General features: G+C 41.4%; 1 protein-coding gene across 2 annotated transcripts in view; it reads right to left on the bottom strand.

Moving 5' to 3' along the window:
* Positions 1-3810: 3810 nt before the first annotated feature.
* tmem117 (transmembrane protein 117) overlaps positions 3811-24382 on the bottom strand; it is a 64571-nt gene continuing 43999 nt past the window's right edge. For both annotated transcript variants that reach the window (XM_021568019.3, XM_021568010.3), the window contains exons 6-8: positions 21649-21808; positions 11968-12097; positions 3811-7509 (exon numbers count right to left, since the gene is read on the bottom strand). In XM_021568019.3, coding sequence (XP_021423694.3) covers positions 6833-7509; positions 11968-12097; positions 21649-21808 — 967 coding nt within the window. In that variant the 3' untranslated portion in view covers positions 3811-6832. The remainder of the gene's footprint in view (positions 7510-11967; positions 12098-21648; positions 21809-24382) is intronic.

The raw sequence follows: 24382 nt of genomic DNA on the forward strand, positions 1-24382 counted from the left end.
TAAAGAGACTATATATTCCTCCAGTGGGAGTAGCCTCTGTCTAACCAGCTAATTCCCTGAGTTTCTCAAGCCGCAGCTACTTACATTAACACCTCTCTCTCTCCCCTTTTGACCTGTCAAAAGATGAATACAGCCTTCTGTAAACTTGTGTGTGTAGCACCCATATACAGTGGAAAGAAAAAGTATGTGAACTAATCAGGTTTCAGGTAAAACCTAAGTGCAGACTGTGTTGAAGTAACAATATTTATTGCAGCAACAGGGGCAGGCAAACGACAGGTCAAAGCCAGCAGCGGTCGATAATCCAGAGTGGCGGCAAAGGTACAGGATGTCGGGCAGGCTCAGGCAGATGGGATCAGAGTCAGGACAGGGCAAGGGTCAAAACCAGGAGGACGAGGGGAAAAATAGCGACTGGGGAAAACCAGGAGCTAAGAAACCGCTGGTTGACTTGAACAAACAAGACAAACTGGTCCCAGACAGACAAAAAACACAGGTATAAATAAATACACAGGGGATTATGGGGAAGATGGGCGACACCTGGAGGGTTGTGGGGACAATCACAAAGACATGTGAAACAGATCAGGGCGTGACAGAATGTGAGTGTTTTTTATAGGGCAAGGCCGCTCTAACCAATCTCTCCAATCTCATCTCATTGATTGAACTCCAGGTTAGCTGACTGATGACTCCAATTAGCTTAGTCATTAGCCCAGGGGTTCACATACTTTTTCCAACCCACACTGTGAATTTTTAAATGATATATTCAATATAGACAAGACAAATACAATAATCTGTGTGTTATTAGTTTAACCACACTATGTTTGTCTATTGTTGTGACCTAGATGAAGATCAGATCAAATTTGATGACCAATTTATGTAGAAATCCAGGTATTTCCAAAGGGTTCATATACATTTTCTTGCCACTATATGTGCGTCTACGTGTGTGTGCATGGGTTGTCTGGAGGGGCTGGTAGCACATTGGCAAGGGCACCATCTGGCAGGCTTTGGTCCAGTGACTCCTAGCCGGTGGTGGCTCCTTGCCAGGGGCACAGGGGTTGTGGCACAGCGGGGCAGAGTGGTTGTCCAGCTGGTTCCTAAATGTCCAATTTTCCATGGCGGGGTTAAACCCACCGCAACAGATGTCTCCACCCACAGGGTGGCCACATTACTGCCTGTCCTGTGTTCATTATTAATGGACACTCATGTCATTGGGTTTGGTAAAGGCAGGAGGACTAAGGCAGTGGAGCAGCGCAATAGTTGTACACGGAGATCTGTAAACACTGTAGCCTTTGTAAACCATTACTTTACGACATGCGTGTTAGTTGACATTGACGACTCTCAGTGCATCCGAAGGGTAATGTATTGCAGGTCAGTCATCCAACATTATTGAACCATTTCATAGGTCTAGGACGTACAGTGTAGAATGCTACAGTAGCTTGACTCCTCTCTGTAGGGGACCTGGTTAATATTCTCTGTGTGTCAGAAGGAGCGGCAGAGGCTCACCCTCAACTCTTTAATTATTCATTGGCAAATTTGTTCTTATGTAAATCCAACACAGTGCTGACTCTCTATGTGTAGCAAATCCACCAATTAGCACTAACATGTCCGGCTCCAGCCTCCATTAACTAGATATGATATACAGTATGTACTGTAAGAATGTGACTATTTGGCAGATGGTTGAGTACACTAAAGCTGAAATCACTCATTTTGGATTTTCCCAGCAGGTGTTGTCACTAAGTAGTTACAGTAGTGCCAATATTTCTCAAATCTATACTAGCTGGGAAACTACCTCTGCTACATAAGTATAAGGTATTCGTTCCACGGTATGCCACCACCATTGCTTAACACAAATCCCTCAGGCCTAGCTGATAAAAATGAACTCTTGCCGCCTCTCCGTTTCAAAGAAAAGGAAGCAAGAAGAAATAAACCGGTGTAATACTTTTTTTGTCTGTAAATCTCTTTTCCGAACAAGTGACTGGATGTTGGCTACTCAGGGACTAGTCTGAGCCTCCCGTCCCACTGTTAAGCATCTGAGGCACAGTAGGAATCAGGCAGGGATAACATCACCCACAGCGGCAGACATAGCTGACAGACTGAAACTGTCTTTAGGCCAGTCAATCTCAGGAGAAACTGTCCCTGGTTCCCACTGATAGATTCACAGGAGACTCACTGTTAACACACCTAAAGTTGAACACAAATGTGTTAGCAGCAATTCCGTGCAAAGTTGGTGACTATTCATCATTTACAGAAGGGCCTACTTTACCCATTGCAGTAACAATCTCATTTTGGGAGAACACAACTTGGGCACAGACGTCCCACTTTTCTTACCCCAAACATTACTGTGTTCCTTCACTTACTGCATATTCTGAAAAATCTATGTCTCATTTCTCACCGCAGTGGCAGACTGGGAAAGGCTTCAGCGTAAGACCTAGCCCTCTAGCAGTTTCCCTTATCCAACGACCTACACTGTAGAGTGCCTCGTTGATGGTTTGACTGCCCAGTTTGCCTTTTAGATGCATTATCATACACCTCAGTCACCCCCAAGGTTTGACATTGTCTGTATCTTTGGAAACTATACAAGAATACATGTACTCATGTAGAATTAAACCGGTCCTTAGCGAGAAAAAGGCACATCTAGACCTAATGTCATGCACAGGGCTGTGTTAAATGTATGTCTGTGTAGATACTACCATTACAGTATCTCTCATCATACCTTGTGTAGATACAGTACTAATACTAATATATTAACTCATATCTTACATATTGCATGTAATTGGGTCAGCACCTGCATGGAGTTGACCTGAGGAGTTGCATAGCAACAGTGTCACTATGCATTATATCTACACTACTGTATGTAAAATGTAAACTAGTTTCAGCATTGTAACAGATACACAACCTCATTCTACACTATACAATGCCTTTGGAAAGTATTCAGACCCCTTGACTTTTTCCACATCTTGTTCCTTTACAGCCTTATTCTAAAATGGTTTAAATTGTTTTAATATGATATTTACACAAGTATTCAGACCCTTTACTCAGTACTTTGTTGAAACACCTTTGGCAGCAATTACAGTATTGAGTCTTCTTGGGTATGACGCTACAAGCTTGGCACACCTGTATTTGGGGAGTTTCTCCCATTCTTCTCTGCAGATCTTCTCAAGCTCTGGACGCTGCCACCACGCTTCACCGTAGGGATGGTGACAGGTTTCCTTCAGACGTGTCACTTGGCATTCAGGCCAAAGAGTTCAATCTTGGCTTCATCAGACCAGAGAATCTTGTTTCTCATGGTCTGAGAGTCTTTAGGTGACTTTTGGCAAACTCCAAGTGGGCCTTCATGCACCTTTTACTGAGGAGTGGCTTCCGTCTGGCCACTTTACCATAAATGCCTAATTGGTGGAGTGCTGCAGAGACGGTTGTCCTTCTGGAAGGTTCTCCCATCTCCACAGAGGAACTCTAGAGCTCTTTGTCGAGATCAGTGTGGAAGAACTTGACTTCAACCCCATCTAACACCTTTGGGATGAATTGGAACGCCGACTGCGATCCAGGCCTAATCGCCCAACATCAGTGCCCGACCTCACTAATGCTCTTGTGGCTGAATGGAAGCAAGTCCCCACAAAAATGTTCCAACATCTAGTGGAAAGCCTTCCCAGAAGACTGGAGGCTGTTATAGCAGCAAAGGGGGGACCAACTCCATATTAATGCCCATGATTTTGGAATGAAATGTTCGACAAGCACTTTTGGTCATGTAGTGTATCTCACATGGATATTCTTTGTCAACCCCACAAAGTATAATTAAGGGCACGTCACACTAGCCTGTAGCAAAATGTATTCATTTTATTGATAGCATTATTCAACGGACATTTATTGTAGCCAACATGTTAAAAAGAGATATCCTTTGTTTATTAAAAAACACACAACCACACACACAAGGATGCAAACTATCTGTCAGTTATGCAATACAATACCATGTATAACAGCAGGGGGAACATTCAGTTTCAGCACAATACATTACAAATATATCACTAGATTACTTAAAGTGAGATAAACACACTCATTTAGCCATTGCCCCATACACTTAGCAATGTGTTGCCTGTTGCACAGCCATATCTCCAAAATGAAATAAGTTGAGCTGTAATGGAGGACTTTGATCTGTAAAGTGTAGAAGGGGATCACTGAACCAAGGGTCATACACCACTTATGTTGACTACATTGACCTCTTCACAGAATTGGCCATCCTCACCCTCTCTGACACACACACACACACACACACACACACACACACACACACACACACACACACACACACACACACACACACACACACACACACACACACACACACACACACACACACACACACACACACACACACACACACACACACACACACACACACACACACACACACACACACACACACACACACACACACAAAGGCATTGTTAGAAAACACTTCAAAGACAGAGCATTGGTATACAGTAGTTACACACCTAACGTATGTGATATAACAACTTTCACAACTCAGAAAATCTCCCACTACCTTTTGCTTGTCAGCTGTAAGTAAATAGGTCTCCATGTGTCCTTCTCAAACCAAACCATGACCCCAATACTGGCTTTGAACCAGGGTCGTAATTGTGGTACATACAGTATACTGCTGGGGTATATGATATGGGTGCAGCAATTAGGTGCAGCAGTTAGATTTGGTGAACTTCTCCCCCCTTGTATAACAAAAGCACATTTACCAGGCCAAGGGCAAATTACCTTTCATTCATTTGCATTTGTTTGAGTATAATTACCAGATAGATAAGTGACCATGAGGTGACTTTGTTTGTTATTTGAAAATAGATGATGCCTAGGAGCTATCTTACATCCAGAAAATAAATAGGTCATCATGATAGTATTATTATCATCATCATCATGAGGCTTAGCAATCCAGTCATTTCTATGACTACAAGAAAATAAACGCATGAAGATGGGATATGTGAGAATTATCAAGGATGACAAATGAATTGATAAATCAGTCATGAAGTCTGAAAGGGTAAACGTAGTCAAGTGAAACACTGAAAATGAACAAGACAGACACATACTATCAGACATCATTTGTTTTGCTGCAGCTATAGACTGTAAGCTATAATACTGTATTTTGGACGTGGGTCCTTTAGTGGATGTGGGTTATCAAGGCCACCTCTTCAGCTGTAAAACTGCAGTGTTACAATAAACTAGCCATGACAATTGGGTGTCATGCATCACGAGACCTTGGGACTATAAGGTTTTAAACTAATTATTCACAAAAGAGTTGCACTTTAGGTCCTTCACATGTCAAATATGTCTGATTTGTGAAAAAGTCCATTCACCATGGAAAGAATATCTGAAGGTTCTATCTGCGCAAACACCTTTGAACTTGGCGCTGTAAGGTACTATCTGCAATCCAATCACACAAGACTGGGTTGTCAATCAAAAACTATTGTTAGTAAGGTGATATACTTTTTGAGTCATGAAAGAGGAAGACATCACAAAACAGTCTTGAAATCTGGGACTTGAAAAATACTTATTATCTCAAAACCATACATTTTGCAGATAGAACCTTATACCCCAAAGTCCTCGATTATTGATATCATAGGTTCTGGTCCTCTTTTGCAATGACTGATTTTTTTCATCACTTTTACAGAAGAATGGCCATCACTTAAGCCCTTTATGGTAAAAAAAATAAACACAGGAGCCTTAGACCATGTTTAAGGCCCATTGGAGAGGCATTGCTGTTTATATCTTGTTCTATATCAATACGAAAAACCTCCATGGAAGGAGTATTTCACCAAAATGACTAACGTACAGTAACACATTTGATTGATAACTAGGAAGTAGTTTATTGACTTTGGGTGTCAGAGACCAGAAAAATATGTCCGTTTACTCATCCAGAGCAATGATGCTATTAGGATATATTGTATTTGTCATTTTAGTGAACTATCAGTTCATCAGATGTGTGATGAACATTAATTCATATATTTGATGATGTGATTGGAAAGAAGGGTATTCTCTTTATTTAATCCTTACATGATTGTACTTTTCTTTTGAAATTGAAATAATTGCAACATTCTGTGGCAGATAGAATCTTATGGCTGAAGCCAGATTGACATCTCAGAACCATAAGGTTCTATAACCTTATGAACCATAAGGTTCTATCTGCGTTTCTATCTGCGTTTGCAAAAAAAAAAAAGATTTAGAAATGTCTTAGGATTTTGGTACTCTGCAATTTAGGTACCTTTAAGGTGAGGACCTTAATAGGTTATGAATGAAGAATTCACTACAAAACAGTTCTGAGATCTGGAATGTGAAAACTTTCATGCTCAATATCTCAGAACTATTCTTTGCGCCGATAGAGCCTTATAGTCCCGAGGTCACGATCGACTGTAGAAGTAGTTCTCCCACACAGGCACCAAAATGCGTCACGATAAGAAAATACACCGTGTTATTAGAAAAACGTCAAATCAAGCGATAGCACCATGTTGACAATATGACTTTGCAGTGAGGGAGGTTAAAAATAACCTGTTTGTCATTGTGTTGGTGTCACCTTAGAGATCTTAAAAACACGGTCTTACAAAAAGACTGGTCGCAAAACCAAATAGTCCAGAAGAACCCAAGAGGCCAGTGTAGCTACATCCTCTGCTGTAGGAACACTCAATCAGTGTTGTGTTCAATATCCACCCAGACTGAAAAGATCTGGACTGAAATTGTCTTTCAGTTTGGTCTTAGTCTCTATTCTCTGGTCTCGTGCCCTCCCTTCAGGCTATGTGTCTGTCAGCAGCAGACAGTGGCAGTATTTTCCCTAAGGGCAGTAAGGTCAGGGCGGTGACAGTTTACTGACTTCAAAGGAAACCGCTGGTTCTCCCGTCTCCGCGCTGTCAATGACTATGCTGGGGTGCGTCTCCTGGGTCTCCGTGGAAACAGGCGAGATGGAGTTGGTGGAGCTGGCGGTGTGCGGAGCCAAGTGCCCGTCGACTGACAGCAGCATGGGGGTTCCGGAACGTTTGAGCGTCTCGCTCATAGAGATGTGCACCTCCTCTGGCGTGACCCCCATGTCCTTACTATACTCCGACGGAGACTTCCTCTTAATCCTCTCGTACGTCTTGTCCACCTGGCTCTCCGGGAAGGTCTCGCTGTCCTGGAAACGTCCCAGCAGCCAGATGAAGAAGCCAAAGAGAACAAAGGCAGCCAGACTGGGGATGAAGGCCAGGCACTTGATGTCCAGGCTGGCGCCCACGTAGCGGCTGTGCAGGAACATGTCCCGATGGACATACGAACGGTTGGTCAGCGGATCTACGTTGCTGGAGCGCCACTTGTAGGTGAGCGTGCTGCGGTTGAAGTCACCCAGCGTGTGGGGCTCCTCCACGGTGAAGATCTTCTCCCCTGGACCAACGTACTGGCCGTACTCGTAGGGCTTGTAGAAGATCTGGTTCTTCCACATGTTCAGGTCCAGGATCAACACCAGGAAGATGATGCCGTAGTTGAACCACTTACCTGCAGGGAGAAAGAAACGGTGTGGCAGTTACAGTAACTTCTTTATGAAACAAATCTAGATGAATTGTATATTGTTTTGTGCCCAAGCTGACTTTGACATGTCCTTTCATTCACTGATTGCTGTACTGTTGGGACAAATTATAAAGCTTTTATGAATCTAATTCATTCAAGGTAATCAACTCACAAAACACAGAAAGACAGACAGTATGTATGTTAAGGCATTTGCAGGTACTAGGTTGTTGAAGGATTTTTATCAATAATGACTAAATAATGAATACATTTGGCGTAGAGTTATAATTCACAGAGTGGTCTGTTGTCTGTTGAAGAAGATGTTGGTACATAGGCCAAGAGGAAGGGTCAACAGACAACTCGTGACCACAGTGAAACTAACAATAGGAAAGATGTCTGGTCCCCAACCAGGGAGGGGAGAAACCGTTGGGCGTGCAGTAGATTGTGTAACATATGGTAGCCGAAGATAAGCAATGTGTATGTGTTGGAATTTCATTGAAAAGCAGCTTTGTCATGATCCAGGAGGAGGAGGAGGAGGAGGGACATTTTCGTAAGACATGACGTTATGTGTGATATGTAAACTAATGTACATGTGATTATGGGCAGCGCTCTCGGGAATAAACGCTACAGATTAATTTTGAGACTGATCTTTGTCAATTTTATGCAAATAAGAACCTAACAAATTATTATAAGTGGACAAAGTATTTTGCTTTGTCACAATTGAATTGGTTAATGAACATATAGGAAGTAAATTCCTCTAACATAGGTCCAACATGGACTCTTAATGAAATGAGGTCATTACAGTAATGGTAGCAATCTCTCCAGGTTTACTTATCTAAAGGCAGATGATTCCCTGGGTACATGTGACACCATTCCCTCCCTTTCCTGAGACGCAACACCGTTGATAAGCTTTTAGTCAAAGCAGTCACATAGTGTTAGACCATTTAACATAATGCTAAATGAGTGTGCGATGCATTAGGGTTAACAACCTAGTGTAAATCAGGGAGCGTTTGAACAGTTTAACATTTACCACCGGAACATTCGTTTCTCTCCACTTTGATGGTTGTCCCTGGGAGCATGCTGTGGAACGTAATGAAACATGGGTGATGGTTTAAATGGAAGAGTGTACTCTCTGAGAATATGTTTGACTGTGTGATCATGTAACCGGTGTGAGTAAGACCTGTAAACAGGTTAACATTCACTAGGCCTCTGGGCTAGACGGATTACCAGGACACGTACTCAAAGCATGCGCTGACCAGCTGGCAAGTGTCTTCACTGACATTTTGAACCTCTCCCTGACTCAGTCTGTAATACCAGCATGTTTCAAGCAGACTACCTTAGTCCCTGTGCCCAAGAACACCAATGTAACCTGTCTAAATGACTACTGCCCCGTAGCACTCACATCTGTAGCCATGAAATGCTTTGAAAGGCTGATCATGGCTCACATCAACACCATCACACCAGAAACTCTGGACCCACTCCAATTCACCCCAATAGATAAACAGTGTGGAGCACAATCTCTATTGCACTCCACACTGCTCTTTCCCACACTGCTCTTTCCCAAGAGGAACAGCTATGTGAGAATGCTGTTCATTGACTACAGCTCAGCCTTCAACAATTTTTTATGAGTGCTCCTGTACTCCGTGCTCACCCATGACTGAGTGGCACCGCCTGACTCAAACCCCACCGTTAAGTTTGCCGGCGACACAACGGTGGTAGGCCTGATCACTGATGATGATGAGACAAGCTATAGGAAAGACGTCAGAGACTGCCAGGACAACAACCTCTCCCTCAACGTCAGCAAGACAAAGGAGCTAATCGTGGACTACAGGACTGGCATGGGCACTCAGATCCTCAAAAAGGAAAACAGCTGCATCATTGAGAGCATCTAGACTGGCTGCATCACCACTTGGTATGGCAGCTGCTCAACATCCGCAAGGCGCTAGAGAGGGTAGTGCGGACGGCCCAGTACATCACTGGGGCCAAGCTCCCTGCCATCCAAGACCTCTATACCAGGCGGTGTCAGAGGAAGGCCCTAAATATTGTCAAAGCCTCCAGCCACCCAAGTCATAGACTGTTCTCTCTGCTACCGCATGGCAATGCACCAAGTCTGGAAACAACAGTAGGACCTCGAACAGCTTCTAGCCATAAGACTGCTAAATAGTTAGTTAAATAGTTCACCAAATAGACTATCTGCATTGACTCTTTTGCACTGCCTTTTTTGACTCATCACATATCTACCTCAATTACAAACCTGGACTCGGTACTGGTACCCCTTGTATATGGATAGCCAAGTTATTGTTACTCATTGGATCTATTATCCAACTATTAGTATTTTTATTATGACCTGTTTTACTCTTCTATTATTTCTCTATTTTCTTTCTCTCTGCATTGTTGGGAAGTAAGTAAGTAAGCATTTCACTATGTTAGTCCACACCTGTTGTTTACGAAGCATACAAAAAATAACATTTGATTTGATTGAGGCACAATACACCTCAGCAGGGGGGAAGAGGATGTCAGAAACAAGAACTGCTGGTGGGATGAAAAAGACATGTTACAACAGGTGTATCTGATCTCTTTTCATCTTCGTGTCATGATGCAACCAGCACAGCTGGCCAGATAGAGAGTGAAAACATTTAAATAATAGGGGTATACCTCTATACCATCTAAATCAATTGGGCAGATATAATGCATTCGGGAAAGTATTCAGACCCTTTGACTTTTTCCACATTTTGTAACATTACAGCCTTATCCTAAAATGCATTCAATTCAGTTTTTTTCCCCTCATCAATCTATACACAATACCCCATAATGAAAAGCAATTGTTGTTGCTGTTGTAAATTTAGCAAATTTCTTAAATACAATAAACTGAAAATTCACATTTGCATAAGTATTCAGACCCTTTCTTCAGTACTTTGTTGAAGCACCTTTGTCAGCAATTACAGCCTCGAGTCTTATTGGGTATGACGCTACAAGCTTGGCACACCTGTATACAGGTATTTGTTTTTCTCATTCTTCTCTGCAGATCCTCTGCACAGCTATTTTCAGGTCTTTCCAGATATGTTCGCACCAGTCTGATGTCCTGAGTGCTCTGGAGCAGGTTTTCATCAAGGATCTCTCTGTACTTTGCTCCGTACATCTTTCCCTCGATCCTGACTAGTCTCCCAGTCCCTGCCGCTGAAAAACAGGCCCACAGCTTAATGCACTGCTTTCCTCCGGACGTGACGCTTGGCATTCAGGCCAAAGAGTTCAATCTTGGTTTCATCAGACCAGAGAATCTTGTTTGTTTGAGTCCTTTAGGTGCCTTTTGGCAAACTCCAAGTGGGCTGTTATATGCCTTTTACTGAGGAGTAGCTTCCGTCTAACCACTTTACCATAAATGCCTGATTGGTGGAGTGCTGCAGAGATGGTTGTCCTTCTCCACATAGAAACTTTGGAGCTTCCTCAAGAGTGACCATCGGGTTTTTTTGGTCACCTCCCTGATCAAGTCCCTTCTCCCCCGATTGCTCAGTTTGGCCGGGTGGACAGATCTAGGAAGAGTCTTGGTGGTTCCAAACTTCTTCAATTTAAGAATGATTGAGGCCACTGTGTTCTTGGGGACCTTCAATGCTGCAGAAATGTTTTGGTACTCTTCCCCAGATCTGTGCCTCCACATAATCCTGTCTCGGAGCTCTACGGACAATTCCTTCGACCTCATGGCTTGGTTTTTGCTCTGACATGCACTGTCAGCTGTGGGACCTTATATAGACAGGTGTGTGCCTTTCCAAACCATGTCCAATCAATTGAATTTACCACAGGTGGACTCCAATCAAGTTGTAGAAACATCTCAAGGATGATCAATGGAAACAGGATGCACCTGAGCTCAATTTCAAGTCTCATAGCAAAGGGTCTGAATACTTAATAAACTATTTCTGTTTTTATTTTTAATACATTTGCAAAAATGTCTAAAAACCTGTTTTCGCTTTGTCATTATGGGGTAACCGCTGCCAAATGTACTCCTGAGTCGTGCAGCCGTCCAAGGCACTACATCTCAGTCCTAGAGGCGCCACTACAAACCCCGGTTTGATCCCAGGCTGTATCACAACCGGCCATGATTGGGAGTCCCATTGGGCAGCGCACAATTGGTAGGTAGGCTGTCATTGTAAATAAGAGTTGGTTCTTAACTGACTTGCCTAGTTAAATAAAGTTTAAATAAAAATAAAAAACAAAGTACTGACTAAAGGGTCTGAATACTTATATAAATGTGAATTTTCTGTTTTTTTGTATTTAAGAAATTAGCAACATTTTCCAAAAACCTATTTTCACTTTGTCAATATGGGATATTGTGTGTAGATTGACGAGAATTGTATTTTATTTAATACATTTTAGAATAAGGCTGTAACGTAACAAAATGTGGAAAAAGTATAGTATGTTTTGTATGTAATACATGTTGCTTGGTAATGTCCGTACCTGTGATATGAATGTGGTACTCCTCTTTGAAGATGCTCTTGCACACAGGAAGTTTGAACTTGAGCTGTGTGGTGGACATGCCAGGCAGGTTCATATCAAGGTCGCCCATGAACTGAGGGAACTCCCAGTCCTGAAAACACATCCCAATAGACTATATTTTATTTATTGTTTATTTGAATAGGGACAGGTACAAGCACATGAACACATTGCATACGACAGGAAAAGGAGTACCGAGCACGCCCCCATTCTCATCGATGGGGTTGTAGTGGAGCAGGTTGAGAGCTTCACATCACCAACTAACTAACATTGTCCAAGCACACCAAGACAGTCGTGAAGAGGGCACGACAAAACCTATTCCCCCTCAGGAGACTGAAAAGATTTGGCATGGGTCCTCAGATCCTCAAAAGGTTCTACAGCTGCACCATTGAGGGCATCCTGACTGGTTGCATCACTGCCTGGTATGGCAACTGTTCGGCCTCCGACCGCAAGGTGCTACAGAGGGTAGTGCGTACGGCCCAGTACATCACTGGGGCCAAGCTTCCTGCAATCCAGGACCTCTATACCAGGCGATGTCAGAGGAAGGCCCTAAAAATTGTCAAAGACTCCAGCCGCCCTAGTCATAGACAGGTCTCTCTGCCAAGCCATAAGACTCCTGAACATCTAATCAAATGGATACCTAGACTACATGCACTGCCCCCCCACCCCCTCTTTTACTCCGCTGCTACTCTCTGTCATTATCTATACATAGTCACTTAAATAATTCTACCTACATGTACAGTTGAAGTCAGAAGTTTACATACACCTTAGCCAACTACTTTTAAACTCAGTTTTTCACAATTCCTGACATTTAATCCTAGTACAAATTCCCAGTTTTAGGTCAGTTAGGATCACCACTTTATTTTAAGAATGTGAAATGTCAGAATAACAGTAGAGTGAACAATGTATTTCCTTCATCACATTCGTAGTGGGTCAGAGGTTTACATTAGAGGTCGACCGATTAATCGGAATGGCCGATTCGTTTTTTTTACACCTTTATTTAACTAGGCAAGTCAGTTACAAACACATTCTTATTTTCAATGATGGCCTAGGAACAGGTGGGTTAACTGCCTTGTTCAGGGGCAGAACGACAGATTTTTACCTCGTCAGCTCGGCGATTCAATCTTGCAACCTTACGGTTAACTAGTCCAACACTCTAACCACCTGCTTTACATTGCACTCCACGAGGAGCCTGCCTGTTACGCGAATACAGTAAGAAGCCAAGGTAAGTTGCTAGCTAGCATTAAACTTATCTTATAAGAAACGATCAATCAATCAATCATAATTACTAGTTACAGTGCCTTGCGAAAGTATTCGGCCCCCTTGAACTTTGCGACCTTTTGCCACATTTCAGGCTTCAAACATAAAGATATAAAACTGTATTTTTTTGTGAAGAATCAACAACAAGTGGGACACAATCATGAAGTGGAACGACATTTATTGGATATTTCAAACTTTTTTAACAAATCAAAACCTGAAAAATTGGGCGTGCAAAATTATTCAGCCCCCTTAAGTTAATACTTTGTAGCGCCACCTTTTGCTGCGATTACAGCTGTAAGTCGCTTGGGATATGTCTCTATCAGTTTTGCACATCGAGAGACTGACATTTTTTCCCATTCCTCCTTGCAAAACAGCTCGAGCTCAGTGAGGTTGGATGGAGAGCATTTGTGAACAGCAGTTTTCAGTTCTTTCCACAGATTCTCGATTGGATTCAGGTCTGGATTTGACTTGGCCATTCTAACACCTGGATATGTTTATTTTTGAACCATTCCATTGTAGATTTTGCTTTATGTTTTGGATCATTGTCTTGTTGGAAGACAAATCTCCATCCCAGTCTCAGGTCTTTTGCAGACTCCATCAGGTTTTCTTCCAGAATGGTCCTGTATTTGGCTCCATCCATCTTCCCATCAACTTTAACCATCTTCCCTGTCCCTGCTGAAGAAAAGCAGGCCCAAACCATGATGCTGCCACCACCATGTTTGACAGTGGGGATGGTGTGTTCAGCTGTGTTGCTTTTACGCCAAACATAACGTTTTGCATTGTTGCCAAAAAGTTCAATTTTGGTTTCATCTGACCAGAGCACCTTCTTCCACATGTTTGGTGTGTCTCCCAGGTGGCTTGTGGCAAACTTTAAACAACACTTTTTATGGATATCTTTAAGAAATGGCTTTCTTCTTGCCACTCTTCCATAAAGGCCAGATTTGTGCAATATACGACTGATTGTTGTCCTATGGACAGAGTCTCCCACCTCAGCTGTAGATCTCTGCAGTTCATCCAGAGTGATCATGGGCCTCTTGGCTGTATCTCTGATCAGTCTTCTCCTTGTATGAGCTGAAAGTTTAGAGGGACGGCCAGGTCTTGGTAGATTTGCAGTGGTCTGATACTCCTTCCATTTCAATATTATCGCTTGCACAGTGCTCCTTGGGATGTTTAAAGCTTGGGAAATCTTTTTGTATCCAAATCCGGCTTTAAACTTCTTCACAACAGTATCTCGGACCTGCCTGGTGTGTTCCTTGTTCTTCATGATGCTCTCTGCGCTTTTAACGGACCTCTGAGACTATCACAGTGCAGGTGCATTTATACGGAGACTTGATTACACACAGGTGGATTGTATTTATCATCATTAGTCATTTAGGTCAACATTGGATCATTCAGAGATCCTCACTGAACTTCTGGAGAGAGTTTGCTGCACTGAAAGTAAAGGGGCTGAATAATTTTGCACGCCCAATTTTTCAGTTTTTGATTTGTTAAAAAAGTTTGAAATATCCAATAAATGTCGTTCCACTTCATGATTGTGTACCACTTGTTGTTGATTCTTCACAAAAAAAATACAGTTTTATATCTTTATGTTTGAAACCTGAAATGTGGCAAAAAGTCGCAAAGTTCAAGGGGGCCGAATACTTTCGCAAGGCACTGTAACTACACATGGTTGATGATATTACTAGTTTATCTAGAGTGTCCTGCGTTGCATATAATCGATGCGGTGCGCATTCGTGAAAAAGGACTGTGGTTGTTCCAGTGTGTACCTAACCATAAACATCAATGCCTTTCTTAAAATCAATACATAAGTATATATTTTTAAACCTGCATATTTAGTTAATATTTCCTGCTAACATGAATTTATTTTAACTAGGTAAGTTGTGTAACTTCTCTTGCAACAGAGTCAGGGTATATGCAGCAGTTTGGGCCACCTGGCTCGTTGCGAACTGTGTGAAGACTATTTCTTCCTAACAAAGACAGCCAACTTCGCCAAACGGGGGATGATTTAACAAAAGCGCATTTGCGAAAAATCACAATCGTTGCACGACTGTACCTAACCATAAACATCAATGCCTTTCTTAAAATCAATACACAGAAGTATATATTTTTAAACCTGCAGATGTAGCTAAAATAAATCCAGGTTAGCAGGCAATATTAACCAGGTGAAATTGTGTCACTTCTCTTGCGTTCATTGCACGCAGAGTCAGTGTATATGCAACAGTTTGGGCCGCCTGGCTCGTTGCGAACTAATTTTCCAGGATGTTACGTAATTATGACATAACATTGAAGGTTGTACAATGTAACAGCAATATTTAGACTTATGGAAGGCACCTGTTAGATAAAATACACAACGGTTCCGTATTTCACTGAAATAATAAACGTTTTGTTTTCGAGATGATAGTTTCCTGATTTGATCATATTAATGACCTAAGGCTCGTATTTCTGTGTGTTATGTTATAATTAAGTCTATGATTTGATAGAGCAGTCTGACTGAGCGATGGTAGGCAAAGCAGGCTCGTTAGCATTCATTCAAACAGCACTTTCGTGCATATTGCCAGCAGCTCTTCGCAATGCGTCAAGCATTGCGCTGTTTATGACCTCAAGCCTATCAACTCCCGTGATTAGGCTGTAACCGATGTGAAATGGCTAGCTAGTTAGCGGGCTGACCGCTAATAGCGTTTCAAACGTCACTCGCACTGACTTGTAGTTGTTCCCCTTGTTCTGCATGGGTAATTCTGCTTCGAAGGTGGCTGTTGTCGATGTGTTCCTGGTTCGAGCCCAGGTAGGAGCGAGGAGAGGGACGGAAGCTATAATGTTACACTGGCAATACTAAAGTGCCTATAAGAACATCCAATAGTCAAAGGTATATGAAATACAAATCATATAGAGAGAAATAGTCCTATAATTCCTAGAATAACTACAACCTAAAACTTCTTACCTGGGAATATTGCAGACTCATGTTAAAAATAACCACCAGCTTTCATATGTTCTCATGTTCTGAGCAAGGAACTTAAACGTTAGCTTTCTTACATGGCACATATTGCGCTTTTACTTTCTTCTCCAACACTTTGTTTTTGCATTATTTAAACCAAATTGAACATGTTTCATTATTTATTTGAGGCTAAATTTATTTTATTGATTTATTATATTAAGTTAAAATAAGTGTTCATTCAGTATTGTTGTAATTGTGATCATTACAAATTAAAAAATAAATTAAAAAACAACAACAAATCGGACAATTCAATGCTTTGCACCCTACTGTGTCTAGCTCCCGCTCATTTTCAACAAGCATCCCAGGAGTCCATCTGATCAGAAGTCTTTCATAGTGACAGCTTTTACTGAAGTAAACAACACATATCATGTAAGACCAAGCATAAAATCAGAGACAACAATACATTATGTTCCAAAGTGAACAACAGGGATTTCTTTTCATGGTACTTGCTAGGGATTCAGGAGAGTTGTCTATTGATGGGTAAGGTACCACAGAGGTCAAAAGCCTAACTGACAGCTGCAGTGCACAGTGTGTTTACAGGGCCCTGTACTGTGCCTTTGTGCACTGGGGGTTCCTCATGTCAAAACACATCACAAACCACTCAATACAGACATCACGAACCACTCTGTGCCTCCTAAATCCCTGATTGGGAAAAGTCAATAAAGACTCTACAATGTAAGATCAATGAAATATGCCGAAGATAATGTCTGGGAAGAATATGTGTGTTGAACAGACAGAGAAACATGCTGTAGGTCTTAGATAACCCGAAGACACACACAGATCTTTATTTTTATGCATAACGGCCTTTTCTTCGATCACGACAGTATAGCCTACACTGAAAAACTTAATGGAGTTGTTTAAACTAAATATTCTTAATTAACTGCTTCCATAGACTTTTTTTTGTTTACTCAAGTTTTAGGTCAAAGTGTTATTTGAACTTATCATTTTTTGTTGGCCCAAAGTTCTGTCTACTTAAAATGATGCGTTTGCTCAAATTGTCTCATATGTTCATTTAATTATAAATTATTATTTGGGCATCTTACCAAAAAAAGGCTGTGGAATTAGTTACACACACACAGTGCTTTTATCATACAACTTTTCAACTTACATATTTGACACACATGATTACATTGTGTATGTTCATATACATATAAAAATTAATATTCAAGTTGTCCTCACCTGGGATTTGAACTCAAAACCTTGTGGTTTACAGCATTCCAAGCTTCCTCCTACTCCACCACATGTGTCCATAACTGACTTGACCTGTATTGCTACACTTTGCACTTCAAATAAAATCTCAGCTCTGTTAAAAGTACACCCAAGAATAATTATTTTCTTTATCATAGTGATTAAGGAGTAACATAAAAAAAAAAAAAAAATGCTTAAATAAGTCAATTGAATCAATGAATAGAGAATAGTCAGATTAACTGTCAGGGCTGGGTAAGTTACTTTCTAAATGTAATCCGTTACAGTTACTAGTCACCTGTCCAAAATTGTAATCAGTAATGTAACTTTTGGATTACCCAAACTCAGTAACATAATCTGATTACATTCAGTTACTTTTAGATTACGTATGTATGTTACCAATTGAATAATTTATCTATTGCAGGATAAATCAATGTTAAAGTTGAAACAGCTGGCCATATATGGATGTTACATTTTACTTGATGTGTTGGTTCGATTTTTCATGTAAAGATATCATTTAAAAGTCGATCAGAATTCTAGTCATTCCAATAAATGTTATACACCTTGATCTTCAAGAATAGGACTTTTTTTTTATCAGCATGGATTAGATTGAGCAATAAAAGCCCTACATTTATCCATAGGCTGGGATCCGCACTATGCAGCTGTGCAAGAGTGCATTTTTCACTGGCTGTCCACTGGTTTAAAAACCAATGATTGATTGGCAATGTAAACTTCTTGAATTCAACCATTATTTGGTCCAAATACACATTTAGATTTGTAAACAGCCATCCACAAAACAAAAAATTCCATAAAGCGAAAATAGCTAAATCAGAGAGTAGAAATGTGATTTACATCAATGTGCTATGTAGATATCAATAGTAAGTGATATCCGTATCGCCGTAGACCACACCACTGCTGTCGTCCTTACTTCCTATTCAAATTGGATAATCGTTGGATGCCGACAGCAGTCACACCATTGGAAGAAATGTTTGGACTGTAGCCTACAAAAGCCTATTCCTGCTCTTTTCCTGCGATCCATCAAACCATTTGGTGTGTCATCATAGTGGTCTCCTTGGGGTCAGACTCCCTCAGGTGGAACAAACTTAAACATGCACCTTTTTTCAATGATGATTTGAATGTCATTGAGAAAACAGAGGTGTCAAAGAATTGTTTTCGCAAACATCCTTTCTGAATTTAAAAGTAATACTCAAAGTAATCTAGCTTTTCAAAAGTATCTGTAATCTGATTACAATACTTTCGTTGGTAACGATTACAGTTATCCTTTTTTGTAATCCCTTACATGTAATCCCCAAACCTGTTAACTGATAATTGCACAGGCATGGTGGTGTAGCAGGAAGATTGGAATGCCATGAATCAAGAGGTAGTGAGTTCAAATCCCAGGTGAGGACATGTTGAATATTAATGACTGTATAAATGAATGTGCACAATGTAATCATGTATGTTAAGTATTGAAAACATTGTATGTTAAAAGCACTGTTTGTGTGTGTTTAACCAGTTCTACAGCCTTTTTAGCTAAGATGTACAAATTATCAATTCCAAACACATCATATTAAATTGACTGAATTTTTTGCAAAAGTTTTCTCAAGTTGTAGCTAAGTTTGGGCAACACATTATTTGTTTGTTCAGGTAACACTTGGACCAAAAAGTGAGTAAACAAAAAAAGGGCTGTGGAAGCAGTTCGCTTACTTAATAATATTTTTTTGAAACAACTAGGTTCGTGGGTGTTCTTTTTTAGTGATAGTTATTTAACTAAACAGCAGCCATTTTCAATACTTACAAATGGATTACCTTTTCATATGTGAGGATATGAATATAGATATCCCCCCTAGATATTAATTAGGCCTTCCACTTACTCATGTATACTTGTTTCCTGATACAGTCCCACTAATAAGGGTGACATTTAAGCAATGTGCCCCCTCACATGAAATAATAAGTCTCTAGGACATAAACAGTGAGCATGCACGCAACACACACACAGACGTGCACGCACACACCACACACTCACTCACACAAGTCTTTAAGTCTGCAAAGTTACACACACACACCTGGAAATAAAAAACGGAAGAATATACTAGACTATCAAATACCCAAATAAAAACCTCGCAAATCTCCATCAGCTGGGAGGTAAATCCAGCCCAGTCTGTTAATTGTGTCTGTTAATTTCTCATGGAGGTGCGAGATTAACTACCAGCCACAACACGCCTACATGAAGGTGAATGAAGCCATTTGGAACGATGTGGGTCGGAATGGCGGAAGGAGGAGTAGAGAGGTTTTCATTGACTATGCCACAATAGAGTGCAATGACAGCAGGCCTCAGGTCCTTGTGAGCGCTAACGGTTATTTATTGAAACCATAAAATAACCCTAGTAAACGTGGGTGCTGTACACAGCGCAGAAAATGAGAGGGGGCTAGCTATCATAAACAAAGGCATCTGAATGAGAGTGAAATACAGCCCAGCGGTGAAAAACAGGAGTGTGATTGGTGAGTAGTCGGGTACTGGCTGGGACTAGAGAGTCAAATGAGGAAGTCACATTATGGAGACTGCAGTAGTCATATGGGATGATGTCTGAGGCAGGAGATGGGAGCTCCAACTGACAGCTGGCGGAAAAAAACGGTCACTACGCATAAGCCCGTTTCTGAGAACAGAGGAGACACCAGTGAAAAGTGAAGCCTATTCAAAGACAAAACAGGATATAACGAATAAAACTTGAAACAACGAGAAAACAACGGCCATGTTAATCAGAAATAAGTCATTCAACAGTTGACTATGTAATACGTTATTTAAATATATCAACTGAATGACCGAGGTGAGCAATAACAGGAAATAACGATTTAGTAAGTTATTGTATGCTACATATAAATCATTGTTTACTAATCATCATAGCCCTGTAAAAACAAGAATTGTGGCCATAACCACAGGAATCGACTCTGAAGAGTAAGGGAAACTGAGGTATTTAAAAAAAAAAATATTTAACCTTTATTTAACTAGGCAAGTCAGTTAAGAACAAATTCTTATTTACAATGACTGCCTACCCCGGCCAAGCCCGACGATGCTGGGCCAATTGTGCGCTGCCCAATGGGACTCCCCATCACGGCCGGATGTGACACAGCCTGGATTTATTAGACAATAATGTGTACAGTCATCCATGAGAAGCTACTAATAATTTATTACATAAAACATATGGAAACAGACAATTAAGGGCTACTAGATATTAGACTATGTAATCCTTTAAGCAAGAAGAAAGCGGATAAAATATGTCTATTAAACGTAAGTAGAAGCCTGGCTGAATTAGGCTTGAGTTCCAAACCACCCAGTCTGTATTTGGCTTGAGGCTACTGTGTTGAAAGCCTTCTCTCCTTGAAACACCGCTATGCATTTTCTACCCAGACAAATACATTTGCATATTCATGAGTATGCCACTGACAAACACTTTATTGATGTATAGGCTCCTGTGGGATGGAGGGATGGAGGACATTGAGTGGAAAAAAGGAAAGAAAACATTAAATGTTATGAGTCATCATTAGAAAAGTCCTGGGTTCACAGAAGAGGAGAGCACGGGTAAGTCCTTAGCTGAAGCCTGGCCGGATGGAGGGATGGCCGAATGGAGGGATGGCTGGATAGGGGGATATCTGGATAGGGGGATGGCTGGATAGGGGGATGGCTGGGTAGAGGTATGGCTGGATAGGGGAATGGCTGGATAGGGGAAATGCTGGATAGGGGGATGGCTGGATAGGGGGATGGCTGGATAGGGGATGGCTGGATAGGGGGATGGCTGGATAGGGGGATGGCTGGATAGGGGAATGGCTGGATAGGGGGATGACTGGATAGGGGGATGGCTGGTTACGGGGATGGCTGGATAGGGGGATGGCTGGATAGGGGGATGGCTGGTTAGGGGGATGGCTGGTTAAGGGGATGGCTGGTTAAGGGGATGGCTAGATAGGGGGATGGCTGGATAGGGGGATGGCTGGTTGGATGAGGGGTAGAGATATAAATCAGAAGCAGCTGTGGGTGTGTAGTCATGCAGGCTCTGACTGATCAAACGTCTCCCTCTCTCGCTCTCTCAACCCAGTGCCGCAGTGCCCCTGTGACTGAGGGAGGGGTGAGGAACGGGAGAGATAAAGGGAAAAAAGAGGGGGAGAGTAATGGAGCCCAGCTAGTTTTTAATTGGCCATGGGGGAGCCCCTACCTGCATGACAATGAGCAGGTCAAAGACCAGGATGAAGGAAGCCAGGAAGGCCCTGGAGACCTCGTCGCTAGGCAGAAAGCCGCGGTTCAGGTTGTCCCAGCTGATCCAGTCAGTACTGATGACCAGCAACACCACCGACGTCAGAGTGATCAGGACCGTCCTGGAGGAGTGAGGAAGTAGAATTGCATTAGTTTCCTGTTAGTCACGTGGGTCACTCCACAGATTTGCTAATTACCACTTTATTAGTCCATTTGTTACAGTGGACAACGATACATTTGTCTTCTGCTCATTTCTCTAAAGTACACAACATCAACACTATAATGAGAGGAGGTCATCATAGGTATATGTAAATATTGACATTGGTTACTAATTCTCTTAGGTATCATTTTATGTTTATCTGTGTGTTATTGACTTTGGATTTAGCAAAACTCTATATTTTGCTCTTCTTTGTACTTGTTTCAATGTCATTCAGTAATTATTACGTTGGTGTTGTGTGGGTTGTTCCATCCCCATGGTAACTGGCTGCATTGCAGATACCTAGCGCCAAGCCATATCATGTTTCAAATATTGTTTTTTGTTACAATTCTAAAGTGGATTATTTTTGGCACTGTTATTGTGATTTACCAAGATTAATTGCTGAACAATTTCAAGATACATTCCTCAACATATTCATCAATCATACTTTCTCCTCAGTATTTGAGATGATGGCTCGTCAGAGTACAAATTGATTGTGACCGTCAGACTGGAGGCATCCATCAACAAGACAAAGGCTTCCAGAGTAGCCACTGAGACTACAGGTATCTCCCTTGCATCCTAATAGAGGAACAATCAATTGAAGAGTGTGGTGTTTAACTTCAACTTATTAGTCATTCATACGTATGAAGAGTTTCATTCCAAAACTCGATATATACATTTTCAGAAATGTTGGTAAATGAGCTTTTATTGTTTAAAGAAATGATGAAAGATATTGGTGAGTTTTTCACTATCTAATCATGACATGGGGTTGTTCAATGACAGACATGTACAGTATTTGTTTCAAATCTATCACTTGACGGTACGATTTCAGAGAGACAAATTATCATGGGTTTTTTTGCAAAACGCTATAGATCCGCCTACATCTCAGAGAAATACGTAGAACTGCAGTCAAATGTAACAAATAGCTACATTTTGTATAAATGTAACGTCTGTGGTGGAAGAAGGTGAGGATCAAAGCGCAGCGTGGTAAGTGTTCATATTTTATTTTGTGTTTGTGGTTCCCAATCAGAGGCAGCTGTCTATCGTTGTCTCTGTTTGGGAATCATACATAGGTAGCCTTTTCCCCACCTGTGTTTTGTGGGTAGGTGTTTTCTGTATAGTTTATTTGCCTTACAGAACTGTTAGTTTTTTCACTTTGCTATTTTGTTTGAGTGTTTTGATAAATAAAAATCATGAACACTTACCGCGCTGCACTTTTGGTCCTATCCTCATTCTGACGAGAGATGTTACACATCTAAAATCTATTAATTAAAAATCACTCCGACAACACCACACTGTTTCAACAGTGTTGATGTTTTTACATAACATAAGCTCAAATATCCCTGTCCCTGAAATGACCCTAGTGTCCTCTAGCCTGTTCAATAACCACTAGAGCATTTGGGGCATAGAAAAGGGCATCAAGCTGTAATGTTTGACTGGCAGTAACGATTCATGTTGACCTGGTGGAGTGACCGTGTGATATACAGTTGAAGTCGGAAGTTTACATACACCTTAGCCAAATACATTTAAACTCAGTTTTTCTCAGTTTTTCATTGAATCCTAGTAAAAACTCCCTATCTTAGGTCAGTTAGCATCACCACTTTATTTTAAGAATGTGAAATGTCAGAATAATAGAATGATTTATTTCAGCTTTTATTTATTTTATCACATTCCCAGTGGGTCAGAAGTTTACATACGCTCAATTGGTATTTGGTAATATTGCCTTTAAATTGTTTAACTTGGGTCAAACGTTTCGGGTAGCCTTCCACGAGCTTCCCACAATCAGTTGGGTGAATTTGGCCCATTCCTCCTGACAGAGCTGGTGTAACTGAGTCAGGTTTGTAGGCCTCCTTGATTGCACAAGCTTTTCTATAGGCTTGAAGTCAGGGCTTTGTGATGGCCACTCCAATACCTTGACTTTGTTGTCCTTAAGCCATTTTGCCACAGCTGTGGAAGTGTGTTTGGGGTCATTGTCCATTTGGAAGACCCATTTGCAACCAAGCTTTAACTTCCTGACTGATGTCTTGAGATGTTGCTTCAATATATCCACATAATGTTCCTTCCTCATGAAGCCATCTATTTTGTGAAGAGCACCAGTCCCTCCTGCAGCAAAGCACCCCCACAACATGATGCTGCCACCCCCGTGCTTCACGGTTGGGATGGTGTTCTTTGGCTTGCAAGCCTACCCCTTTTTCCTCCAAACATAACGATGGTCATTATGGCCAAACAGTTCTATTTTTGTTTCATCAGACCAGTGGACATTTCTCCAAAAAGTACGATCTTTGTCCCCATGTGCAGTTGCAAACCGTAATCTTTTTATGGTGGTTTTGGAGCAGTGGCTTCTTCCTTGCTGAGCGGCCTTTCAGGTTATGTCGGTATAGGACTTGTTTTACTGTGGATATAGATACTTTTGAACCTGTTTCCTCCAGCATCTTCACAAGGTCCTTTGCTGTTGTTCTGGGATTGATTTGCACTTTTCACACCAAAGTACGTTCATCTC

The sequence above is a fragment of the Oncorhynchus mykiss genome, chromosome 2 (assembly GCF_057628025.1).
Source record: "Oncorhynchus mykiss isolate SJ-2025 chromosome 2, ASM5762802v1, whole genome shotgun sequence".
In the NCBI taxonomy this organism is placed as follows: Eukaryota; Metazoa; Chordata; class Actinopteri; order Salmoniformes; family Salmonidae; genus Oncorhynchus; species Oncorhynchus mykiss.